Source organism: Mytilus edulis, chromosome 11, assembly GCF_963676685.1.
Source record: "Mytilus edulis chromosome 11, xbMytEdul2.2, whole genome shotgun sequence".
Lineage (NCBI taxonomy): Eukaryota > Metazoa > Mollusca > Bivalvia > Mytilida > Mytilidae > Mytilus > Mytilus edulis.
In genome coordinates, this window is record NC_092354.1 from 2427313 (window position 1) to 2447331 (window position 20019).

Sequence of the window (20019 nt, forward strand, 5' to 3'; positions counted from 1 at the left end):
TATATCATATGAATCAGTGGTCAAAACTGAATAAAATGACCAGTTACACTTGTATTTATATTCTACATAAACAACAAATAAACAACATGTTTTATTGTGAGATGTCAGAACTTCCATCAGAACTGTCAGGATAAAAAAAAACTTTTTTCTAGAAACATAAACAATATTTATATCAATGGACTCAGCTGGACAAGACAATTAAAATCAGAACCCACTTTATATAATTGTAACAAATATTTGTTGTCCATTAAATCTGTCTGATTAACAATGATTACGTAGAATGATGAAAGTTAAAAAAAAAAACTTTTTTAAAGAAACATTAAAACGAGTTATATTTTCTGATTCAGTACGAAGAGACAAGAAAAATGAGACCCCACTTTATATAATTCTGTCAAGTATTTGTTATTTTTAAAAGATGTTTTACATTAGATCTGTAGAATTAACATTATCTGACTAAAGGCAATTAAAATCAGACCCCACTTTATATAATTCTAATAAATATTTGTTGTCCAGTACAATGATCAAAAGTTTAAAAAATACTTTTTTCAAGAAACATTAAAACGAGTAATATTTTCTGATTCAGTGCGAAGAGACAAGAAAATTAAGACCCCACTTTATATAATTCTGTCAAGTATTTGTTATTTTTAAAAGATGTTTTACATTAGATCTGTAGAATTAACATTATCTAACTAAAGATGTTTACACAACTTGTTCTCTTTAACTTCTCATTAAAATTTAATGTTTACAAAATAATTTTTCATCGAAAACAAAATAAAACCTTAACTATCTGATTCAGTTCTGTGTTACGAATAAAATGAGACCCCACTTTATATAATTCTAACAAATATCTGTTGTCCATTAAACCTGTCTGATTAACAACATGATTTTGTGTAGATTCTGTATAAAGTTATGTTTGGTCACAGTAAGGTCATTATATCTATCATTACCAAGGTGTCTGTGGCTTCTAACTGACTTCCGTGAGTGACTAGGAAAGTCACCACCTCCAGGTGTCCCCCCTGAGCCGCCGACATTAATGCTGTCCTTCCCCACTGTAATATCAACATATAACAGACATCAAAACTTGTGTCATAAACTGGACAATGTTGTGTAATAAATATAAACAAAATATATATCACATGAATCAGTGGTCAAAACTGAATAAAATGACCAGTCACACTTGTATTTATATTCTACATAAACAACAAATAAACAACATGTTTTATTGTGAGATGTCAGAACTTCCATTAGAACTGTCAGGATAAAAAAATACATTTTTTCTAGAAACAAAAACAATATTTATATCAGTGGACTCAGCTGGACAAGACAATTAAAATGAGACCCCACTTTATATAATTCTAATAAATATTTGTTGTCCAGTAGAATGATCAAAAGTTAAAAAAAACTTTTTTCAAGAAACATTAAAACGAGTTATATTTTCTGATTCAGTACAAAGAGACAAGAAAAATGAGACCCCACTTTATATAATTCTGTCAAGTATTTGTTATTTTTAAAAGATATTTTACATTAAATCTGTAGAATTAACATTATCTGACTAAAGATGTTAACACAACTCGTTTTCATCAACTTCTCATTAAAATCAGATCTTTACAAAATAAATTTCGTCAAGAAACAAAATAAAACCTTAACTATCTGATTCAGTTCTGTGTTACGAATAAAATGAGACCCCACTTTATATAATTCTAACAAATATTTGTTGTCCATTAAATCTGTCTGATTAACAACATGATTTTGTGTAGATTCTGTATAAAGTGGTGTTTGGTCATAGTAAGGTCATTATATCTATCCTTACCCAGTCTGTAACTTCTAACTGACTTCCGTGAGTGATTAGGTTAGTCACCACCTCCAGGTGTCCTCCCTGAGCCGCCGACATTAATGCTGTCCTTCCCCACTGTAATATCAACATATAACAGACATCAAAACTTGTGTCATAAACTGGACAATGTTGTGTAATAAATATAAACAAAATATATATCACATGAATCAGTGGTCAAAACTGAATAAAATGACCAGTCACACTTTTATTCATATTCTACATAAACAACAAATAAACAACATGTTTTATTGTAAGATGTCAGAACTTCCATCAGAACTGTCAGGTTAAAAAAAAACTTTTATCAAGAAACATAAACAATATTTATATCAATGGACTCAGCTGGACAAGACAATTAAAATGAGACCCCACTTTATATAATTCTATCAAGTATTTGTTGTCCATTAAATCTGTCTGATTAACAATGATTACGTAGAATGATCAAAGTTAAAAAAAAATAAAAAAAATTCAAGAAACATTAAAATGAGTTATATTTTCTGATTCAGTACGAAGAGACAAGAAAATTAAGACCCCACTTTATATAATTCTGTCAAGTATTTATTATTTTTAAAAGACATTTTACATTAGATCTGTAGAATTAACATTATCTGACTAAAGAAGTTAACACAACTCGTTCTCTTTAACTTCTCATTAAAATCAGATGTTTACAAAATAATTTTTCGTCAAGAAACAAAATAAAACCTTAACTATCTGATTCAGTTCTGTGTTACGAATAAAATGAGACCCCACTTTATATAATTCTAACAAATATTTGTTGTCCATTAAACCTGTCTGATTAACAACATGATTTTGTGTAGATTCTGTATAAAGTGATGTTTGGTCAGAGTAAGGTCATTATATCTATCATTACCAAGGTGTCTGTGGCTTCAAACTGACTTCCGTGAGTGACTAGGTAAGTCACCACCTCCAGGTGTCCTCCCAGAGCCGCCAACATTAATGGTGTCCTTCCATACTGTAATATAAACATATAACAGACATCAAAACTTGTGTCATAAACTGAACAATGTTGTGTAATAAATATAAACAAAATATATATCACATGAATCAATGGTCAAGACTGAAGAAAATGACCAGTCACACTTGTATTTATATTCTAAATAAACAACAAATAAACAACATGTTTTATTGTGAGATGTCAAAACTTCCATCAGAACTGTCAGGTTAAAAAAAACACTTTTTTTAAGAAACATTAAAACGAGTAATATTTTCTGATTCAGTACAAAGAGACAAGAAAAATAAGACCCCACTTTATATAATTCTGTCAAGTATTTGTTATTTTTAAAAGATATTTTACATTATATCTGTAGAATTAACATTATCTAACTGAAGATGTAAACACAATTTGCTCTCATTAACTTCTCATTATAATCAAATGTTTACAAAATAATTTTTCGTCAAGAAACAAAATAAAACCTTAAGTATCTGATTCAGTTCTGTGTTACGAATAAAATGAGATGAGATCCTACTTTATATAATTCTAATAAATATGCGTGGTTCATTAAACCTGTCTGATTGACAACATCATTTTGTATTAATTCAAAATAATGATCAAAGCTTAGAAAATATTTAGTGGTATTTCCGTGTAAAATGTTGGGTGTCTACCAGCTGCTTCATATCTTATGAGTTGTTGTGTATAAGGGTAATATAGCAATGGTGTATGTTTGTGGTGAGTATAAGGGTAATATAGCAATGGTGTATGCTTGTGGTGAGTATAAGGGTAATATAGCAATGGTGTATGTTTGTGGTGAGTATAAGGGTAATATAGCAATGGTAATATAGCAATGGTGTATGTTTGTGGTGAGTATAAGGGTAATATAGCAATGGTGTATGTTTGTGGTGAGTATAAGTAAAGAACTGCAATAAGCCATGTTTATTTTTTTCAAGTTTGCATTGCCTATAAGTGTGATTTGTCACTTGTTTGTGATGAGTGTAATAATGTCAATGCAACGTCACATGCTGGTGCTGAGTATAAGAGTGTCATTGCTACGTCACATGTTGGTGTTGAGGTAAAGAGTTGTATTGCTATGTCACATGCTGGTGTTGAGGTAAAGAGTGTCATTGTTATGTCACATGTTGGTGTTGAGGTAAAGGGTGTCAGTGATATGTCACATGCTGGTGTTGAGGTAAAGAGCGTCATTGTTATGTCACATGTTGGTGTTGAGTATAAGAATGTCATTGCTATGTCACATGATGGTGTTGAGCATAAGAGTGTCATTGCTATGTCACATGTTGGTGTTGACTATAAGAGTGTCACTGCTATGTCACACGTTGGTGTTGAGTATAAGAGTGTCATTGCTATGTCACATGTTGGTGTTGACTATAAGAGTGTCACTGCTATGTCACATGTTGCTGTTGAGTATAATAGTGTCATTGCTATGTCACATGCTGGTGTTGAGGTAAAGGGTGTCAGTGATATGTCACATGCTGGTGTTGAGTATAAGAGTGTCACTGCTACGTCACATATTGGTGTTGAGGTGAAGAGTGTCATTACTATGTCACATGTTGGTGTTGAGGTAAAGAGTGTCATTGCTATGTCACATGTTGGTGTTGACTATAAGAGTGTCATTGCTATGTCACATGTTGGTGTTGAGGTAAAGAGTGTCTTTGCTATATCAAGAGTTGGTGTTGACTAAGAGTGTCATTGCTATGTCACATATTAGTGTTGAGTATAAGGGTGTCATTGCTATGTGACATGTTGGTGTTGACTATAAGAGTGTCATTGCTATGTCACATGTTGGTGTTGAGCATATGAGTGTCATTGCTATGTCACATGTTGGTGTTTCCTATCATAGTGTCATTGCTATGTCACATGTTTGTGTTGACTATAATAGTGTCATTGCTATGTCACATGCTGGTGTTGAGTATAAGAGTGTCATTGTTATGTCACATGTTGGTGTTGAGTATAAGAGTGTCATTGCTACGTCACATGTTGGTGTTGAGTATAAGAGTGTCATTGCTACGTTACATGTTGGTGTTGAGGTAAAGAGTTTCATTGCTAAGTGACATGTTGATGTTGAGGTAAAGAGAGGTACTGCTACGCCACATGCTGGTGTTGAGTATAAAAATGTCATTGCTATGTCACATGTTTGTGTTGACTATAAGAGTGTCATTGCTATGTCACATGTGGGTGTTGAGTATAATAGTGTCGCTGCTACGTCACATGTTGGTGTCGAGTATAAGAGTGTCATTGCTACGTCACAGGTTGGTGTTGAGGTTAAGAGTCATTGCCTGTCACATGTTGGTGTTGAGCATATGAGTGTCATTGCTATGTCACATGTTGGTGTTGACTATAAGAGTGTCATTGCTATGTCATATGTTGGTGTTGACTATAAGAGTGTCATTGCTATGTCATATGTTGGTGTTGACTATACAAGTGTCATTGCTATGTCACATGTTGGTGTTCAGGTAAAGAGTGTCGTTGCTATGTCACATGTTGGTGTTGAGCATATTAGTGTCATTGCTATGTCACATGTTGGTGTTAACTATAAGAGTGGCATTGCTATGTCATATGTTGGTGTTGAGGTAAATAGTTTCATTGCTATGGCACGTGTTGGTGTTGAGGTAAAGAGTGTCATTGATATGTCACATGTTGGTGTTGAGTATAAGAGTGTCATTTCTATGTTACATGTTGGTGTTGAATATAAGAGTGTCATTGCTTATGTCACATGTTGGTGCTGACTAAAAGAGTGTCATTGCTATGTCACATGTTGGTGTTGACTATAAGAGTGTTATTGCTATGTCACATGTTAGTGTTGACTATACGAGTGTCATTGCTAAGAGACATGATGGTGTTGACTATAAGAGTGTCATTGCTATGTCACATGTTGGTGTTGAGGTAAAGAGTGTCATTGTTATGTCACATGTTGGTGTTGGGGTAAAGAGTGTCTTTGATATGTCACATGTTTGAATTTGAGGTTAATAGTGTCATTTCTATGTCACATGTTGGTGTTTACTATAAGAGTGTCATTGCTATGTCACATATTAGTGTTGAGTATAAGGGTGTCATTGCTAAGTGACATGTTGGTGTTGAGGTAAAGAGTGTCATTGTTATGTCACATGTTTGAATTTGAGGTAAAGAGTGTCATTGCGATGTCACATGTTGGTGTTGAGGTAAATAGTGTCATTGCTATGTCACATGTTGGTGTTGAGGTAAAGAGTGTCATTGCTATGTCACATGTTGATGTTGAGTATAAGGGTGTCATTGCTAAGTGACATGTTGGGGTTGACTATAAGAGTGTCATTGCTTTGTCACATGTTGGTGTTGAGCATATGAGTGTCATTGCTATGTCACATGTTGGTGTTTCCTATCATAGTGTCATTGCTATGTCACATGTTTGTGTTGACTATAATAGTGTCATTGATATGTCACATGTTGGTGTTGAGGTAAAGAGTGTCATTGCTATGTCAAATGTTGGTGTTGAGGTATAGTGTCATTGGTATGTCACATGTTGGTGTTGAGGTAAAGAGTGTCATTTTTATGTCACATGTTGCTGTTGACTATAAGAGTGTCATTGCTATGTCACATGTTGGTGTTGAGGTATAGTGTCATTGGTATGTCACATGTTGGTGTTGAGGTAAAGAGTGTCATTTTTATGTCACATGTTGTTGTTGACTATAAGAGTGTCATTGCTATGTCACATGTTGGTGTTGAGGTAAAGAGTGTCATTGCTATGTCACATGTTGGTGTTGACTTTACAAGTGTCATTGCTATGTCAAATGTTGGTGTTGATTATAAGAGTGTCATTGATATGTCACATGTTGGTGTTGACTATAAGAGTAGCAATGTGTGTCACATGTTGGTGTTGACTATAAGAGTGTCATTGCTTATGTCAAATGTTGGTGCTGACTAAAAGAGTGTCATTGCTATGTCACATGTTGGTGTTGACTATAAGAGTGTTATTGCTATGTCCCATGTTGGTGTTGACTATAAGAGTGTCATTGCTATATCAAATGTTGGTGTTGAGGTAAAGAGTGTCATTGATATGTCACATGTTGGTGTTGAGTATAAGAGTGTCATTTCTATGTTACATGTTGGTGTTGAATATAAGAGTGTCATTGCTTATGTCACATGTTGGTGCTGACTAAAAGAGTGTCATTGCTATGTCACATGTTGGTGTTGACTATAAGAGTGTTATTGCTATGTCACATGTTAGTATTGACTATACGAGTGTCATTGCTAAGAGACATGATGGTGTTGACTTTAAGAGTGTCATTGCTATGTCACATGTTGGTGTTGAGGTAAAGAGTGTCATTGTTATGTCACATGTTGGTGTTGAGGTAAATAGTGTCATTGCTATGTCACATGTTGGTGTTGAGGTAAAGAGTGTCATTGTTATGTCACATGTTTGAATTTGAGGTAAAGAGTGTCATTGCTATGTCACATGTTGGTGTTGAGGTAAATAGTGTCATTGCTATGTCACATGTTGGTGTTGAGGTAAAGAGTGTCATTGCTATGTCACATGTTGGTGTTGACTAAGAGTGTCATTGCTATGTCACATATTAGTGTTGAATATAAGGGTGTCATTACTAAGTGACATGTTGGGGTTGACTATAAGAGTGTCATTGCTATGTCACATGTTGGTGTTGAGCATATGAGTGTCATTGCTATGTCACATGTTGGTGTTTCCTATCATAGTGTCATTGCTATGTCACATGTTTGTGTTGACTATAATAGTGTCATTGATATGTCACATGTTGGTGTTGAGGTAAAGAGTGTCATTGCTATGTCAAATGTTGGTGTTGAGGTAGAGTGTCATTGGTATGTCACATGTTGGTGTTGAGGTAAAGAGTGTCATTGATATGTCACATGTTGGTGTTGAGCATAAGAGTGTCATTGCTATGTCACATGTTGTATGATCAGGTGTCACATGCCATGTTCAGTACAACAGTGGAAAATGTATGTTGTATAATCAGGGGTTACATGTCATGTTCAGTACAGGAGTGGTAAATGAATGTTGTATGATCAGGTGCAGGGTTTCCGCTGGCGGTCGCCATTTTCGCAATTTGCGAAAAAATAATAATTGTGGCGATAAAAAATCGTCATTTGCGAAAGAATTTGGCGAAAGAAATATATAAACCGATTTATTTTCCTCCATCTTGTTTATTTACTTTTTTTCGAGTTTCTCGGACTTTACCCGATCAGGCAATACTCGGAATTCACCTTGACATCATTAAGATTTAGACAGAAAATCAATAATCAGCTGATTGCATTTTATAGCTATCGACAACAAAGGACTAATTAAAAAAGGTGTTGATTGAATTGTTTCACAAAATGATATGGTCAAATGGCTTCCGCTATAAATGTCACAATGACATACAGAATTTATTTACATCTTTGCGACGCACGTGTTTGAAGCAAACTTTTGACATCTCTCCCTTGAATGATAGTTTTGAAAAGAAAGCTGTTGTTGTGACGAAAATTGTTCAAAAGCAAGAAAAATCTCCGATTTAAAACTTTAATTCTTTTATCCTTTGACTTTAATAAAGTCGTTTGAATGACACATGCACGTGTTTCAAGCATAGTTGTACGTCTCAACTTTTTCATTTACGATGGTCAAGAAAAGAAAACTGTCGTTATGAAAAAATCTATCCAAAAGGCTGGGAACAACTCCTCGAATGAGAGTAACCCTTCAATGTAATGACTACACATGAAATGAGGGATCAATTTCATGTGATAAAAGCTTTTGTTTTGTTGTAAAAATTACTTCTTAGTACAAAAGGGCACAACAGGAAAAATATATTTATGTTACTTGGCGAAAAAAATAATAAAGTGGCGAAAAATATATTGTTTTGGCGAAAGAGGTGGCGAAAAAAATAATTAACCCAGGGGAAACCCTGATCAGGTGTTACATATCATGTTTAGTACTCGAGTGGTTAATGAATGTTGTATGATCAGGTGTCACATGTCATGTTCAATACAGGAGTAGTAAATGCATGTTGTATGATCAGGTGTCACATGTCATGTTCAGTACAAGAGTGGTAAATGCAGGTTGTATGATCAGGTGTCACATGTCATATTCAGTAATGGAGAAGTAAATGTATGTGGTATGATCTGGTGTCACATGTCATGTTCAGTACTGGAGTGGTAAATGTATGTTGTATGATCAGGTGTCACATGTCATATTCAGTACAAGAGCGGTAAATGCAGATTGTATGATCAGGTGTCACATGTAATATTCAGTAATGGAGAAGTAAATGTATGTGGTATGATCTGGTGTTATATGTCATGTTCAGTACAAGAGTTGTAAATGTATGTTGTATGATCCGGTGTCAAATGTCATGTTCAGTACAGGAGTGGTTAATGAATGTTGTATGATCAGGTGTCACATGTCATGTTCAGTACTGGAGTAGTAAATGAATGTTGTATGTCAGGTGTCACATGTCATGTTCAGTACTGGAGTGGTAAATGTATGTTGTATGATCAGGTGTCACATGTCATGTTCAGTACTGGAGTGGTAAATGTATGTTGTATGATCAGGTGTCACATGTCATATTCAGTACAGGAGAGGTAAATGTATGTGGTATGATCTGGTGTTACATGTCATGTTCAGTACAAGAGTAGTAAATGTATGTTGTATTGTCAGGTGGCACATGTCATATTCAGTTCAAGAGTGGTAAATGCAGGTTTTATGATCAGGTGTCATATGTTATGTTCAGTACAGAAGTGGTTAATGAAAGTTGTATGATCATGTGTCACGTGACATGTTTAGAACAGGAGTGGTTAATGAATGTTGTATGTCAGGTGTCACATGTCATGTTCAGTACAAGAGTGGTAAATGTAGGTTTTATGATCAGGTGTCACATGTTATGTTCAGTACAGAAGTGGTTAATAAATGTTGTATAATCAGGTGTTACATGTCATGTTCAGTACAGGAGTGGTATATGTATGTTGTATGATCAGGTGTTTCATGTCATGTTCAGTTCTGGAGTGGTGAATGAATGTTGTATAATCAGGTGTCACATGTCATGTTCAGTACTGGAATGGGTAATGAATGCTGCATGTCACATGTCATGTTCAATACAAGAGTGGTAAATGTATGTGGTATAATCAGGGGTCACATGTCATATTCAGTTCAGGAGTGGTAAATGCAGGTATTATGATCAGATGTCACATGTCATATTCAGTACAGAAGTGGTTAATGAATGTTGTAGAATCAGGTGTCACATGACATGTTTGAACAGGAGTGGTCAATGAATGTTGTAGAATCAGGTGTCACATGACATATTTAGAACAGGAGTGGTTAATGAAAGTTGTATGACCAGGTGTCATGTCTCAAGTCATGGTCATGCAAGACTTTTTTTTGAACCAAAGTAATGTTTTGTGTGTAGAATACTTTGTTACGTATAATGAAGTAAATCACAATATTTCAGTTGTATCCAGATACGAAGTATCAGACAGCAACTCTTTGACATACAAACTGGAGTGGTATTCATCAGTGTAATAAAGTTAATCACAATATATCATAATACTATGTTTCTTAATATTTTGAAGACAAGAGTATTTGCAATAACTAGAACATTGTAGAATGTACACTGAATCATTGAACACTAGCTAACAAGGGCAATGTTTAACTGATCCACATTATCATGATTATGTGTACTATATAATAAATATCTGTAAATGCGTTAAACATTTTACTTTACTTACAGAATTGCTACATTCCAAGTTAGCTCTGTTCTTTACACATAATTCTACCTCTTTTATATTCCCCTCATATGCAGCTGTAAGAAGTTTCTGTAAGCAAAACAAAGCTTTTACATTTTCCTCTAGAACAAACAAATATATTATAAATGTAATAATTGAATTTAACAAGCTACATGTTTACAGTTCCAACAGTTTATACCAAATACAGTGATTACCAAGAAGGAGTGAAATTGTTTCAGAGGTTGTTTTTTTTATAAAAGTCTGTAGACAATTGTATTATGCATCAGTTTTGAGATCAGCCTAAGTTTTTGTTGAGATTTGTGTTGCTCGGTCTTTAGTTTTCTATGTAATGTTTTGAATATAAAAAGAAGATGTTTTATGATTGCCAATGAGACAATTCAACGAAATAGACTAAATGACACAGAAAATAACAACTATAGGTCACCGTACAGCCTTCAACAATGATCAAAGCCCATATGGCATAGTCAGCTATAAAAGGCCCTGAAATGACTAATGTAGACTGTTGAATTTTGATTGTTTTTTTCATTTTTTTCCATGGCAATGTCAGATTCTCTTTGACTTAAAAGATTTGTGAATGTCCTACAATATCTTACATTCCTTTTTTTTTGGTCTCCTGGAATTTTGTATATTGAAATTCTGTTCACTGATGTCATTTTGATTTCTCCTGTTCTCCCCCTGAGAATACTGCAAGCCTGTATCTTTATGTACAGTTTATAGACAACATAGGTCACATGACATAGGTCACATGACACTGACTGACTCTGAGAATACTACACACCTGTATCTTTATGTACAGTTTATAGACAACATAGGTCACATGACATAGGTCACATGACACTGACTGACTCTGAGAATACTACACACCTGTATCTTTATGTACACATGTACAGTTTATAGACAATATAAGTCACATGACCATTGATTTTTAAGAAGAAAATCTTACCTTATTCTAACTTGCCATTATATCTTGTAAAAGAAAAACACAATTTCATTGACAACGGCATGTGTGCCCTTAGTTTCTAGCAATAATTTTTGGTATCACTCTACAGTGCTGAGAAAGGAAATTACCAGTTAATAAGATCAAAGGTAAACTTTGTAAAATAAAATAATTTTGTATATTGAAATTCTGTTCACTGTAGTCAATTTAATTTCTCCTATTCTCCCTCTGACTGACTCTGAGAATACTACACTCCTGTATCTTTATGTACAATATATAGACAACATAGGTCATATGACCATTGACTTTAAAGAAGAAAATCTTACCTTATCCCAACTTGCCAGTAAAAGAAAAACACAACATTTTATCATGTTTGTTCACAAGAGTTGTAATTTGAAGAGAAATATTTTTAAGGGGCATTAACTAAAAGAAACAAAAAAACATAAAATATAATCATGAAAATTAATGAAAGTTTGATCGGTTCTGTTTTGTTAAAGTTACTTAATTTTGTTAAAGGGGGTTCTACATTCATGACATTTGACCGTTACAGTGAAAAACACATTCAAAATTTTTCTGGTGTATTTTTACAAGCAGAATCCAAATATGTGATAATTAAATAAATGGGGAATGTGTCCATGGGACACAGATGATGCCCCCGCTTGCATATCATATAACGTTATAAAGGGGCATAACTGTAGAACAGTAATATTGACACCCCTAAAATTCAAACCTGATCTGTATTTTGTGGTAATAAGCATGGTGTATAAGTTTCATAAGATTTGGTTGAGGCTAACTTGTTAGAGAACGGAAACGAAAAATTCAGCAATTTTTTCCATTTGTAAACATGGTAAAGGGGCACAACTCTATAATGGTTAAAGCAACACCACCAAAATTCAAACTTGATCTGTGTTCTGTGGTAATAAGCATTGTGTATAAGTTTCATAACATTTGGTTGAGGCAAACTAAAGTAACAGAACGGAAATGAAAATTCAGCAATTTGTCCATTTGTAAAGGGGCATAACTCTAGAACCGTTAAAGTGACGCCACCAAAATTCATACTTGATTTGTGTTTTGTGGTAATAAGCATTGTGTATAAGTTTCATAACATTTAGTTGAGGCAAACTTTTAAGTAAGAGAACGGAAACCAACTTTGGGACGTACGGACGTACGTACGTACAGACAGACAGACAAGGGTAAAACTTAATGCCCCCTCCGTTACGGCCGGGGCATAAAAAATTCTGTGGAGTAGTTAATTGTGTACACTTTGCCTTTACGTTGTTTTGAAAGAAACTTGTTTAAGTAAAGCCTCTGTTTAATTATCAATATGATTAAATGATGAAACATGTTAAATACCCAATGTGAAATCTGTTGGTCAGAGTTCTGCAATTGTCAATAAGGGATAACACGTGGGCCTTCGTCAAACTCTTACTGCAACTTCAGCATTTTATTGTACAGTCTGTCTTCATGGCCTTAATGCCACTTTATATTACATACATTGTTACCCTATCTGCCACCAGTCAATTAGCCTCATAAGAATCTGCAAATAAAGATTTATTTATCATGTTTATATAAAATGTTAAACATGTAAATTATCATTGATATGGTCATAATTAATGAATGGCTATTATTTATTTTGAATTTATTTAGCGGATTATGTAAAATGTGAAGAGTCAAAAATTAATTTTATGGTTCAATAAATTCAAAATAAATTATTGCCATTCATTATAAATAAATTTCTATCAAAAATAAGGTTCAAAGAATTTGTTATACTATTTATATTAACAATAACAACGTATACACATGTTGGCGTATGAATACACAAGGTTAGAGTGGGCGTGTCGCCATAAAAATTGACAACATTGAAAATAAAACTAATACTTTTAACCAATCAGAAGACAGTAAATACACCAAATTTACAAAACTTTGAATTTTTGAAATACTAAGGCTTTTCTACCTCAGGAATAGATTACCTTAGCAGTATTTGGCAAACTTTAAGAATTTTTGGTCCTCAATGGTCTTCAACTTCATACTTTATTTGGCCTTTTTAAACTTTTTTTTTATTCGAGTGTCACTGATGCATGTTGAGGTATAATGCAGTTTTTATCATAAAAAATTTTTAAAGAGATATTCGAGCATCTTTTTTCATATACCATCTTAAGCTTTGATGAGTACTCATTAGCAGTCTTCATGCTTAACCACAAGTCCTACGAGCATCTTTTTTCATATACCATCTTAAGCTATGATGAGTACTCATTAGCAGTCTTCACGCTTAACCACAAGTCCTACGGCATTGGCTGGTAATTAAAATTGCTTTCAGACTTCAGACAACAGAATCCAACTAAATTTTTTTTTAAATTGAGCTTCGGGCTTGTGGACTCTAAAGTTAATCGTGAATGCTGCATTAGTGACATGTAATTGCTTCTGACTTCCTCTGCTGTGTTTTGCAAAATGTGGATTAAACCTCAATTGAGGTATAATCCACCAATTGACGGATATTCACAATTGGTTTCCTTAAGTCTGCATCCATGGCATCAGTTCTAACTTTAAAATTTGTTAGTCGAGATGGACAGGAAGAGACTACAGATTTAATAGATGAAAACTCAGAATTTATCAGTAGGAAAAGGAGGGTTACAATAGTTTTAAGGTTTCTCTAAAAAAAGACCTAACAAATTGCAGCATGAAGTGTCAGAATCAATTACATGTCATCACTAATTAGTGGTCACTATCATGATGGTAGATTATACCTGAATTGAGTTATAATCCACCAATTAATGGTAATTCCTGACCTGTTTATATTGTATGCACAATTTTGATTCTAAATGCATTTATAAAAGTCTAAATGAAAGGCTCACGACAAGCTTTTTATACAAAAAACAAGTGAAACTGCGAGCTACTGCTTACTGATGATACCCCTGCCGCAAGTGGATAATATTTAAATAGTGTAAAAATATGCAAGTGTTCGGTAAACAGGAAGTTGTCGAGTGATGAATCTGAAAACACATCACATGGTATACCTGACTAAGATAAACCCTGAAACCAAATTTCAGAAATCCTTGTATTGTAGTTCCTGAGAAAAATGCGACGAAAAATATTCATGGGACGGACGGACTGACTGACGGACTGACGAAAGGACAGACAGAGGTAAAACAGTATACCCCCCCTTTTTTTAAAGCGGGGGTATAATTATTGTCACAAAAAAAGTGACAAACATCAGCGCCGCCTGATGGCTAAAATCTCTTCAACACTAAAACAGTTCAAATTCAGCGCACCAAGTTTTACTGTCTTTTAACTTTCAAATTTGGTTTCATAAATTCGTTAACCTTGAAGAAAATAAAAATACACATTTAAATGTTCAATTGAAAATTTCTTCTCAGTCATCATTTAGAAAGTTTCGTCCAAAGAAGAAGAGAAATGGAAACCCGGAAATGTCTCCATCGACCTGTTACTGTGTTCAAAATGTTTTTAAAATGAGATAAAATGAGTAGGGCCTATGTCATTTCTTCACGTGAGTCAGATATAACAGAAATATTCAAAACTTACCCTTTAAAGTCATTGAAATGACATCTTCTTGGTTAAAAATCAAAAATAATTGTCTGTAGTTTGAGAACAGGAAGTTTTGTCAAAACGAGACACTGAGTGACGGATTGGGACAAGTCGGACCAGGAAAACTCGGACCAGGTTTAAAGAATTGAACGATCTGACCAGTTTGAAACACTGATTGGGTTCATTAAAGGTCGATTCTAAACAATTTCAAAGACACCTCGGAACAATGTGAAACACTGATTGGGTCCATTTAAGAACGCTTCTCAGGTTCTTCTCAGTGGTTGATTCTAAGGGAAAAAGGGAGGTAGAGGACGATAGACAGCAGTCTCCCGTTTAATCACAAAATAAATAGTAATTATTTTTTCACGGTGTATTTAGATTTTTAGTACAAAAACGTCCAAACAAATTAATTTTATTTAATTGTCTTAAAAACTGGTTCGGACCGATTTGTCTTTTAAAACATGATTTTGACAAAATTTCGTTGTTTTAATCATGCCGATGTATATTAAAACAAGAATGTGTCCTCAGTACACGAATGCCCCACTCGCACTATCATTTTCCATGTTCAGTGGACCGTGAAATTGGGGTAAAAACTCTAATTTGGCATGAAAATTAGAAAGATCATATCATAGGGGACATGTGTACTAAGTTTGAAGTCGATTGGACTTAAACTTCCTCAAAAACTACCTTGACCAAAAACTTTAACCTGAAGCGGGACAGACGGACGGACGAACGAACGGACAGACGGACGGACGAACGAACGGACAGACGGACGGACGCACAGACCAGAAAACATAATGCCCCTCTACTATCGTAGGTGGGGCATAAAAATTAAGTCAAATGGAGCCATTGATTCACATAAACAGGCGCGTACCCGTGGGCGTACACTTGAATTTTGATAAAAAAAAATTATTTTATCTAAATAAAATAGAAATTACTTATAAATAGAACATCAGCCCTGTAAATCTTTTTTCAATTGCGAATAAAAGTGACGAATTTTACTTTTCGAACAAAAGATATCATATTATATTGATTTGTTAATACACCTTATCGCTTTTTTTCCCGCCATTACTGGATATCACACAGGTTCCCGTAACATTTTGATGTCACAAAACAAAACATTGATGCCAAAATGGAAAAGTGATTGTTGAATGCGTCAAAAGTTCAAGCGGCCGGGTCAGCCGGGATTAGCGATAAGGTGTATTATCTCTCCAAGTCTGAATCTACTAGTTGTGAATCTTCAGAGAATTCTACCAACTTTCCTTTTATTTAAATGAATTCATTATATTCTGTGACTCGATATGTGGTTTGCATTTTTGTCGAGCCTGTGACTTTTCTATATGCATGATATGTTGCAAAAGCAAGACATATGCGATTCGAAATTTCGTCGGTGGTGTATCTCTTGACCCCCCCTCTTTATGATAAGTGTGCGGTTAAAAGGTGTTTATTTTAAATATCAATACCTTAAGCAAACCTTTTTATGGAAGTTGGACAGAAGCTATACATGACAAAAAGGTGTTTATTTTAAATATCAATACCTTAAGCAAACCTTTGTATGGAAGTTGGACAGAAGCTATACATGATCAATACCTTAAGCAAACCTTTGTATGGAAGTTGGACAGAAGCTATACATGACAATACCTTAAGCAAACCTTTGTATGGAAGTTGGACAGAAGCTATACATGACAATACCTTTGTATGGAAGTTGGACAGAAGCTATACATGATCAATACCTTAAGCAAACCTTTGTATGGAAGTTGGACAGAAGCTATACATGACAATACCTTAAGCAAACCTTGTATGGAAGTTGGACAGAAGCTATACATGACAATACCTTAAGCAAACCTTTGTATGGAAGTTGGACAGAAGCTATACATGACAATACCTTTGTATGGAAGTTGGACAGAAGCTATACATGATCAATACCTTAAGCAAACCTTTGTATGGAAGTTGGACAGAAGCTATACATGACAATACCTTTGTATGGAAGTTGGACAAAAGCTATACATGACAATACCTTTGTATGGAAGTTGGACAGAAGCTATACATGACAATACCTTTGTTTGGAAGTTGGACAGAAGCTATACATGACAATACCTTAAGCAAACCTTTGTATGGAAGTTGGACAGAAGCTATACATGACAATACCTTTGTATGGAAGTTGGACAGAAGCTATACATGACAATACCTTACGCAAACCTTTGTATGGAAGTTGGACAGAAGCTATACATGACAATACCTTAAGCAAACCTTTGTATGGAAGTTGGACAGAAGCTATACATGACAATACCTTTGTATGGAAGTTGGACAGAAGCTATACATGACAATACCTTAAGCAAACCTTTGTATGGAAGTTGGACAGCAGCTATACATGACAATACCTTAAGCAAACCTTTGTATGGAAGTTGGACAGAAGCTATACATGACAATACCTTAAGCAAACCTTTGTATGGAAGTTGGACAGAAGCTATACATGACAAACCTTTGTATGGAAGTTGGACAGAAGCTATACATGACAATACCTTAAGCAAACCTTTGTATGGAAGTTGGACAGAAGCTATACATGACAATACCTTAAGCAAACCTTTGTATGGAAGTTGGACAGAAGCTATACATGACAAACCTTTGTATGGAAGTTGGACAGAAGCTATACATGACAATACCTTAAGCAAACCTTTGTATGGAAGTTGGACAGAAGCTATACATGACAATACCTTAAGCAAACCTTTGTATGGAAGTTGGACAGAAGCTATACATGACAAACCTTTGTATGGAAGTTGGACAGAAGCTATACATGACAATACCTTAAGCAAACCTTTGTATGGAAGTTGGACAGAAGCTATACATGACAATACCTTAAGCAAACCTTTGTATGGAAGTTGGACAGAAGCTATACATGACAATACCTTAAGCAAACCTTTGTATGGAAGTTGGACAGAAGCTATACATGACAATACCTTGAGCAAACCTTTGTATGGAAGTTGGACAGAAGCTATACATGACAAACCTTTGTATGGAAGTTGGACAGAAGCTATACATGACAATACCTTAAGCAAACCTTTGTATGGAAGTTGGACAGAAGCTATACATGACAATACCTTAGGCAAACCTTTGTATGGAAGTTGGACAGAAGCTATACATGACAAACCTTTGTATGGAAGTTGGACAGAAGCTATACATGACAAAAAGAGTACTATATATCTAATGCATAATGATGAAATTATTTGTTTAATTTTGTCATATTTAGAATAAAAAAACATCTTGTTGCACAAGTAGATACAGTCTGGGATAAAAGTTTGTTATATATCAATTACTTTGTCAAACCTTTCTTGGATTTTATAATGGAAGAAGGTTTTTTTCTGATTAATGTCTGAATCAAAATTTTGAAAGCATTTTTTTCTTCCACTTTCAGTATTAATCTGACAGAAGGACTTATCTTTACGCAATTTAACAGTTTGTTTTAGATTTATGAGTTTGACTGTCCCTTTGGTATATTTCGTCCCTCTTTTTTAACGATCTGGGACTTTTTCACATGATATATAAACCTTAATAGATTTTCGTTAAAATTGGGTTGAGTCGATATTCCAAGAAAAGTAAAAATATCTAAAAAAAAAACATTTTTTTAAAATCCTATAAAAGATAGATAAATGCAATTTCACTTTTCGCGGGAAGCAATTCCAGCCGAGAACCAGGATTCAAAAGAAACTTCCGAACATTAATCTAATCAATAATATAAAACAATATAAATGAAACTCACCAGGGTTTATTCAGGTGATACAACAATAATACATAAAATACAGTAATAATGGAAATAAGCAATATGTCAATACATGTGGTAAGGTGAAGAGTTCGGAATCGTGTGTTCTGTGTACTACGTCACGGATACCTGATGAGGAATATGTAAAACATGGACTGGTTCAGTACTATATATTGGTGTTCAGCACCACAATCGACCCATCTCAGTAGAACCAGACCAGGGGTAAATAAAACGACTGTGAAAAGTAATCCATATACATGAAGTAATGTCGGAATAAACGAGGTTTCATATTACACACATTTTCACGCATAAATCCACTTAAAAGTTCTATATTCCTTCTAAATACAATTTAAGTAATTGAGTTCATGAAATACGCAAACTTAACAGTCTCATTCATAATCCAATACGATAGGATATATACAGTGAAAATACGCAAAATAAACGGTCATAAGAATAAAACATGTCTCTTCCTCTTCGGAAACATAATCCAATTCGAAATAATAGATAGTTTCTATTCGACACTATTCTCTTTGATTAGGCGATTGGACGATTTTCAAAGCATTGTCATTTACGGTCCACATAGAATACAGTTCACGGTATAATCTTAAAACTCGCACTTCAAACCACGGATAGTTTACTGGACAGCATTCGAACGGAAGTTCTTGATGCTACAATTGGTTTAAAACCAAAGTGTAAAGTTTTTCCTACAAAATGTACATTGTAATCCATTGTAATTTCCATTGTATGTCGGTGCGCCAAAGAACCTACCAAAGCCTCTTGAACTTCACAGCTCCCGCAGCTCGTTTCCAAATACGCTTGCAAATGCTTCTTTAAGTCATGGCGCTTCATCTTGACCTGTGTTACTAATCCACACACAAATCTCTGATGTGGTCGACTTCTATATGAAGTGATGAATTAAAGGTCAATTGCTGCTGAAAAAATACAGTAACAGAGGATTCTGTGGGACCTGGGGTCCCTGAAGATCTCTGTTGGAAGACTTCCTTTCCATGTATCTTACGGTTATCAGATGTGTGCACCAAGTCCAATACTGCAGTGCACGCTTTCAAAATATTAAGTCTAGTTTCGGTCATAGATATCATACACACATCTAAATGCGAAGTGATATGTCCTATTCGAATGGTAGTGTTTGTGACAAAGTTGCAACTAACTGGTTGAGGTCGAATTCCCTTGAAAAGTACATGTTCACGGTTTACAGGAGTGTTTAAAATACATGATCTGCTTAGTAAAGATATAGCAACAGTGTC

At 34.5% G+C, this 20019-nt stretch overlaps 1 protein-coding gene and 1 long non-coding RNA gene across 3 annotated transcripts in view; one reads left to right on the forward strand and one right to left on the reverse strand.

Annotated features, from left to right (window-relative positions):
* Window positions 1–15092, reverse strand: part of LOC139493895 (uncharacterized) — a 92535-nt gene extending 77443 nt beyond the window's left edge. The window contains exons 1-6 of one of the 2 annotated variants that reach the window (XM_071282060.1): window positions 14995–15092; window positions 12808–12991; window positions 11461–11483; window positions 10500–10586; window positions 2703–2804; window positions 948–1049 (exon numbers count right to left, since the gene is read on the reverse strand). In XM_071282060.1, coding sequence (XP_071138161.1) covers window positions 948–1049; window positions 2703–2786 — 186 coding nt within the window. In that variant the 5' untranslated portion in view covers window positions 2787–2804; window positions 10500–10586; window positions 11461–11483; window positions 12808–12991; window positions 14995–15092. Of the gene's footprint in view, window positions 1–947; window positions 1050–2702; window positions 2805–10499; window positions 10617–11460; window positions 11484–12807; window positions 12992–14994 lie in introns of both variants that reach the window. The other variant, XM_071282059.1, reaches the window with a different exon arrangement.
* The window catches only part of LOC139493899 (uncharacterized), a 426642-nt gene that overhangs the window by 257417 nt on the left and 149206 nt on the right, over window positions 1–20019 (forward strand). The window lies entirely within an intron of this gene.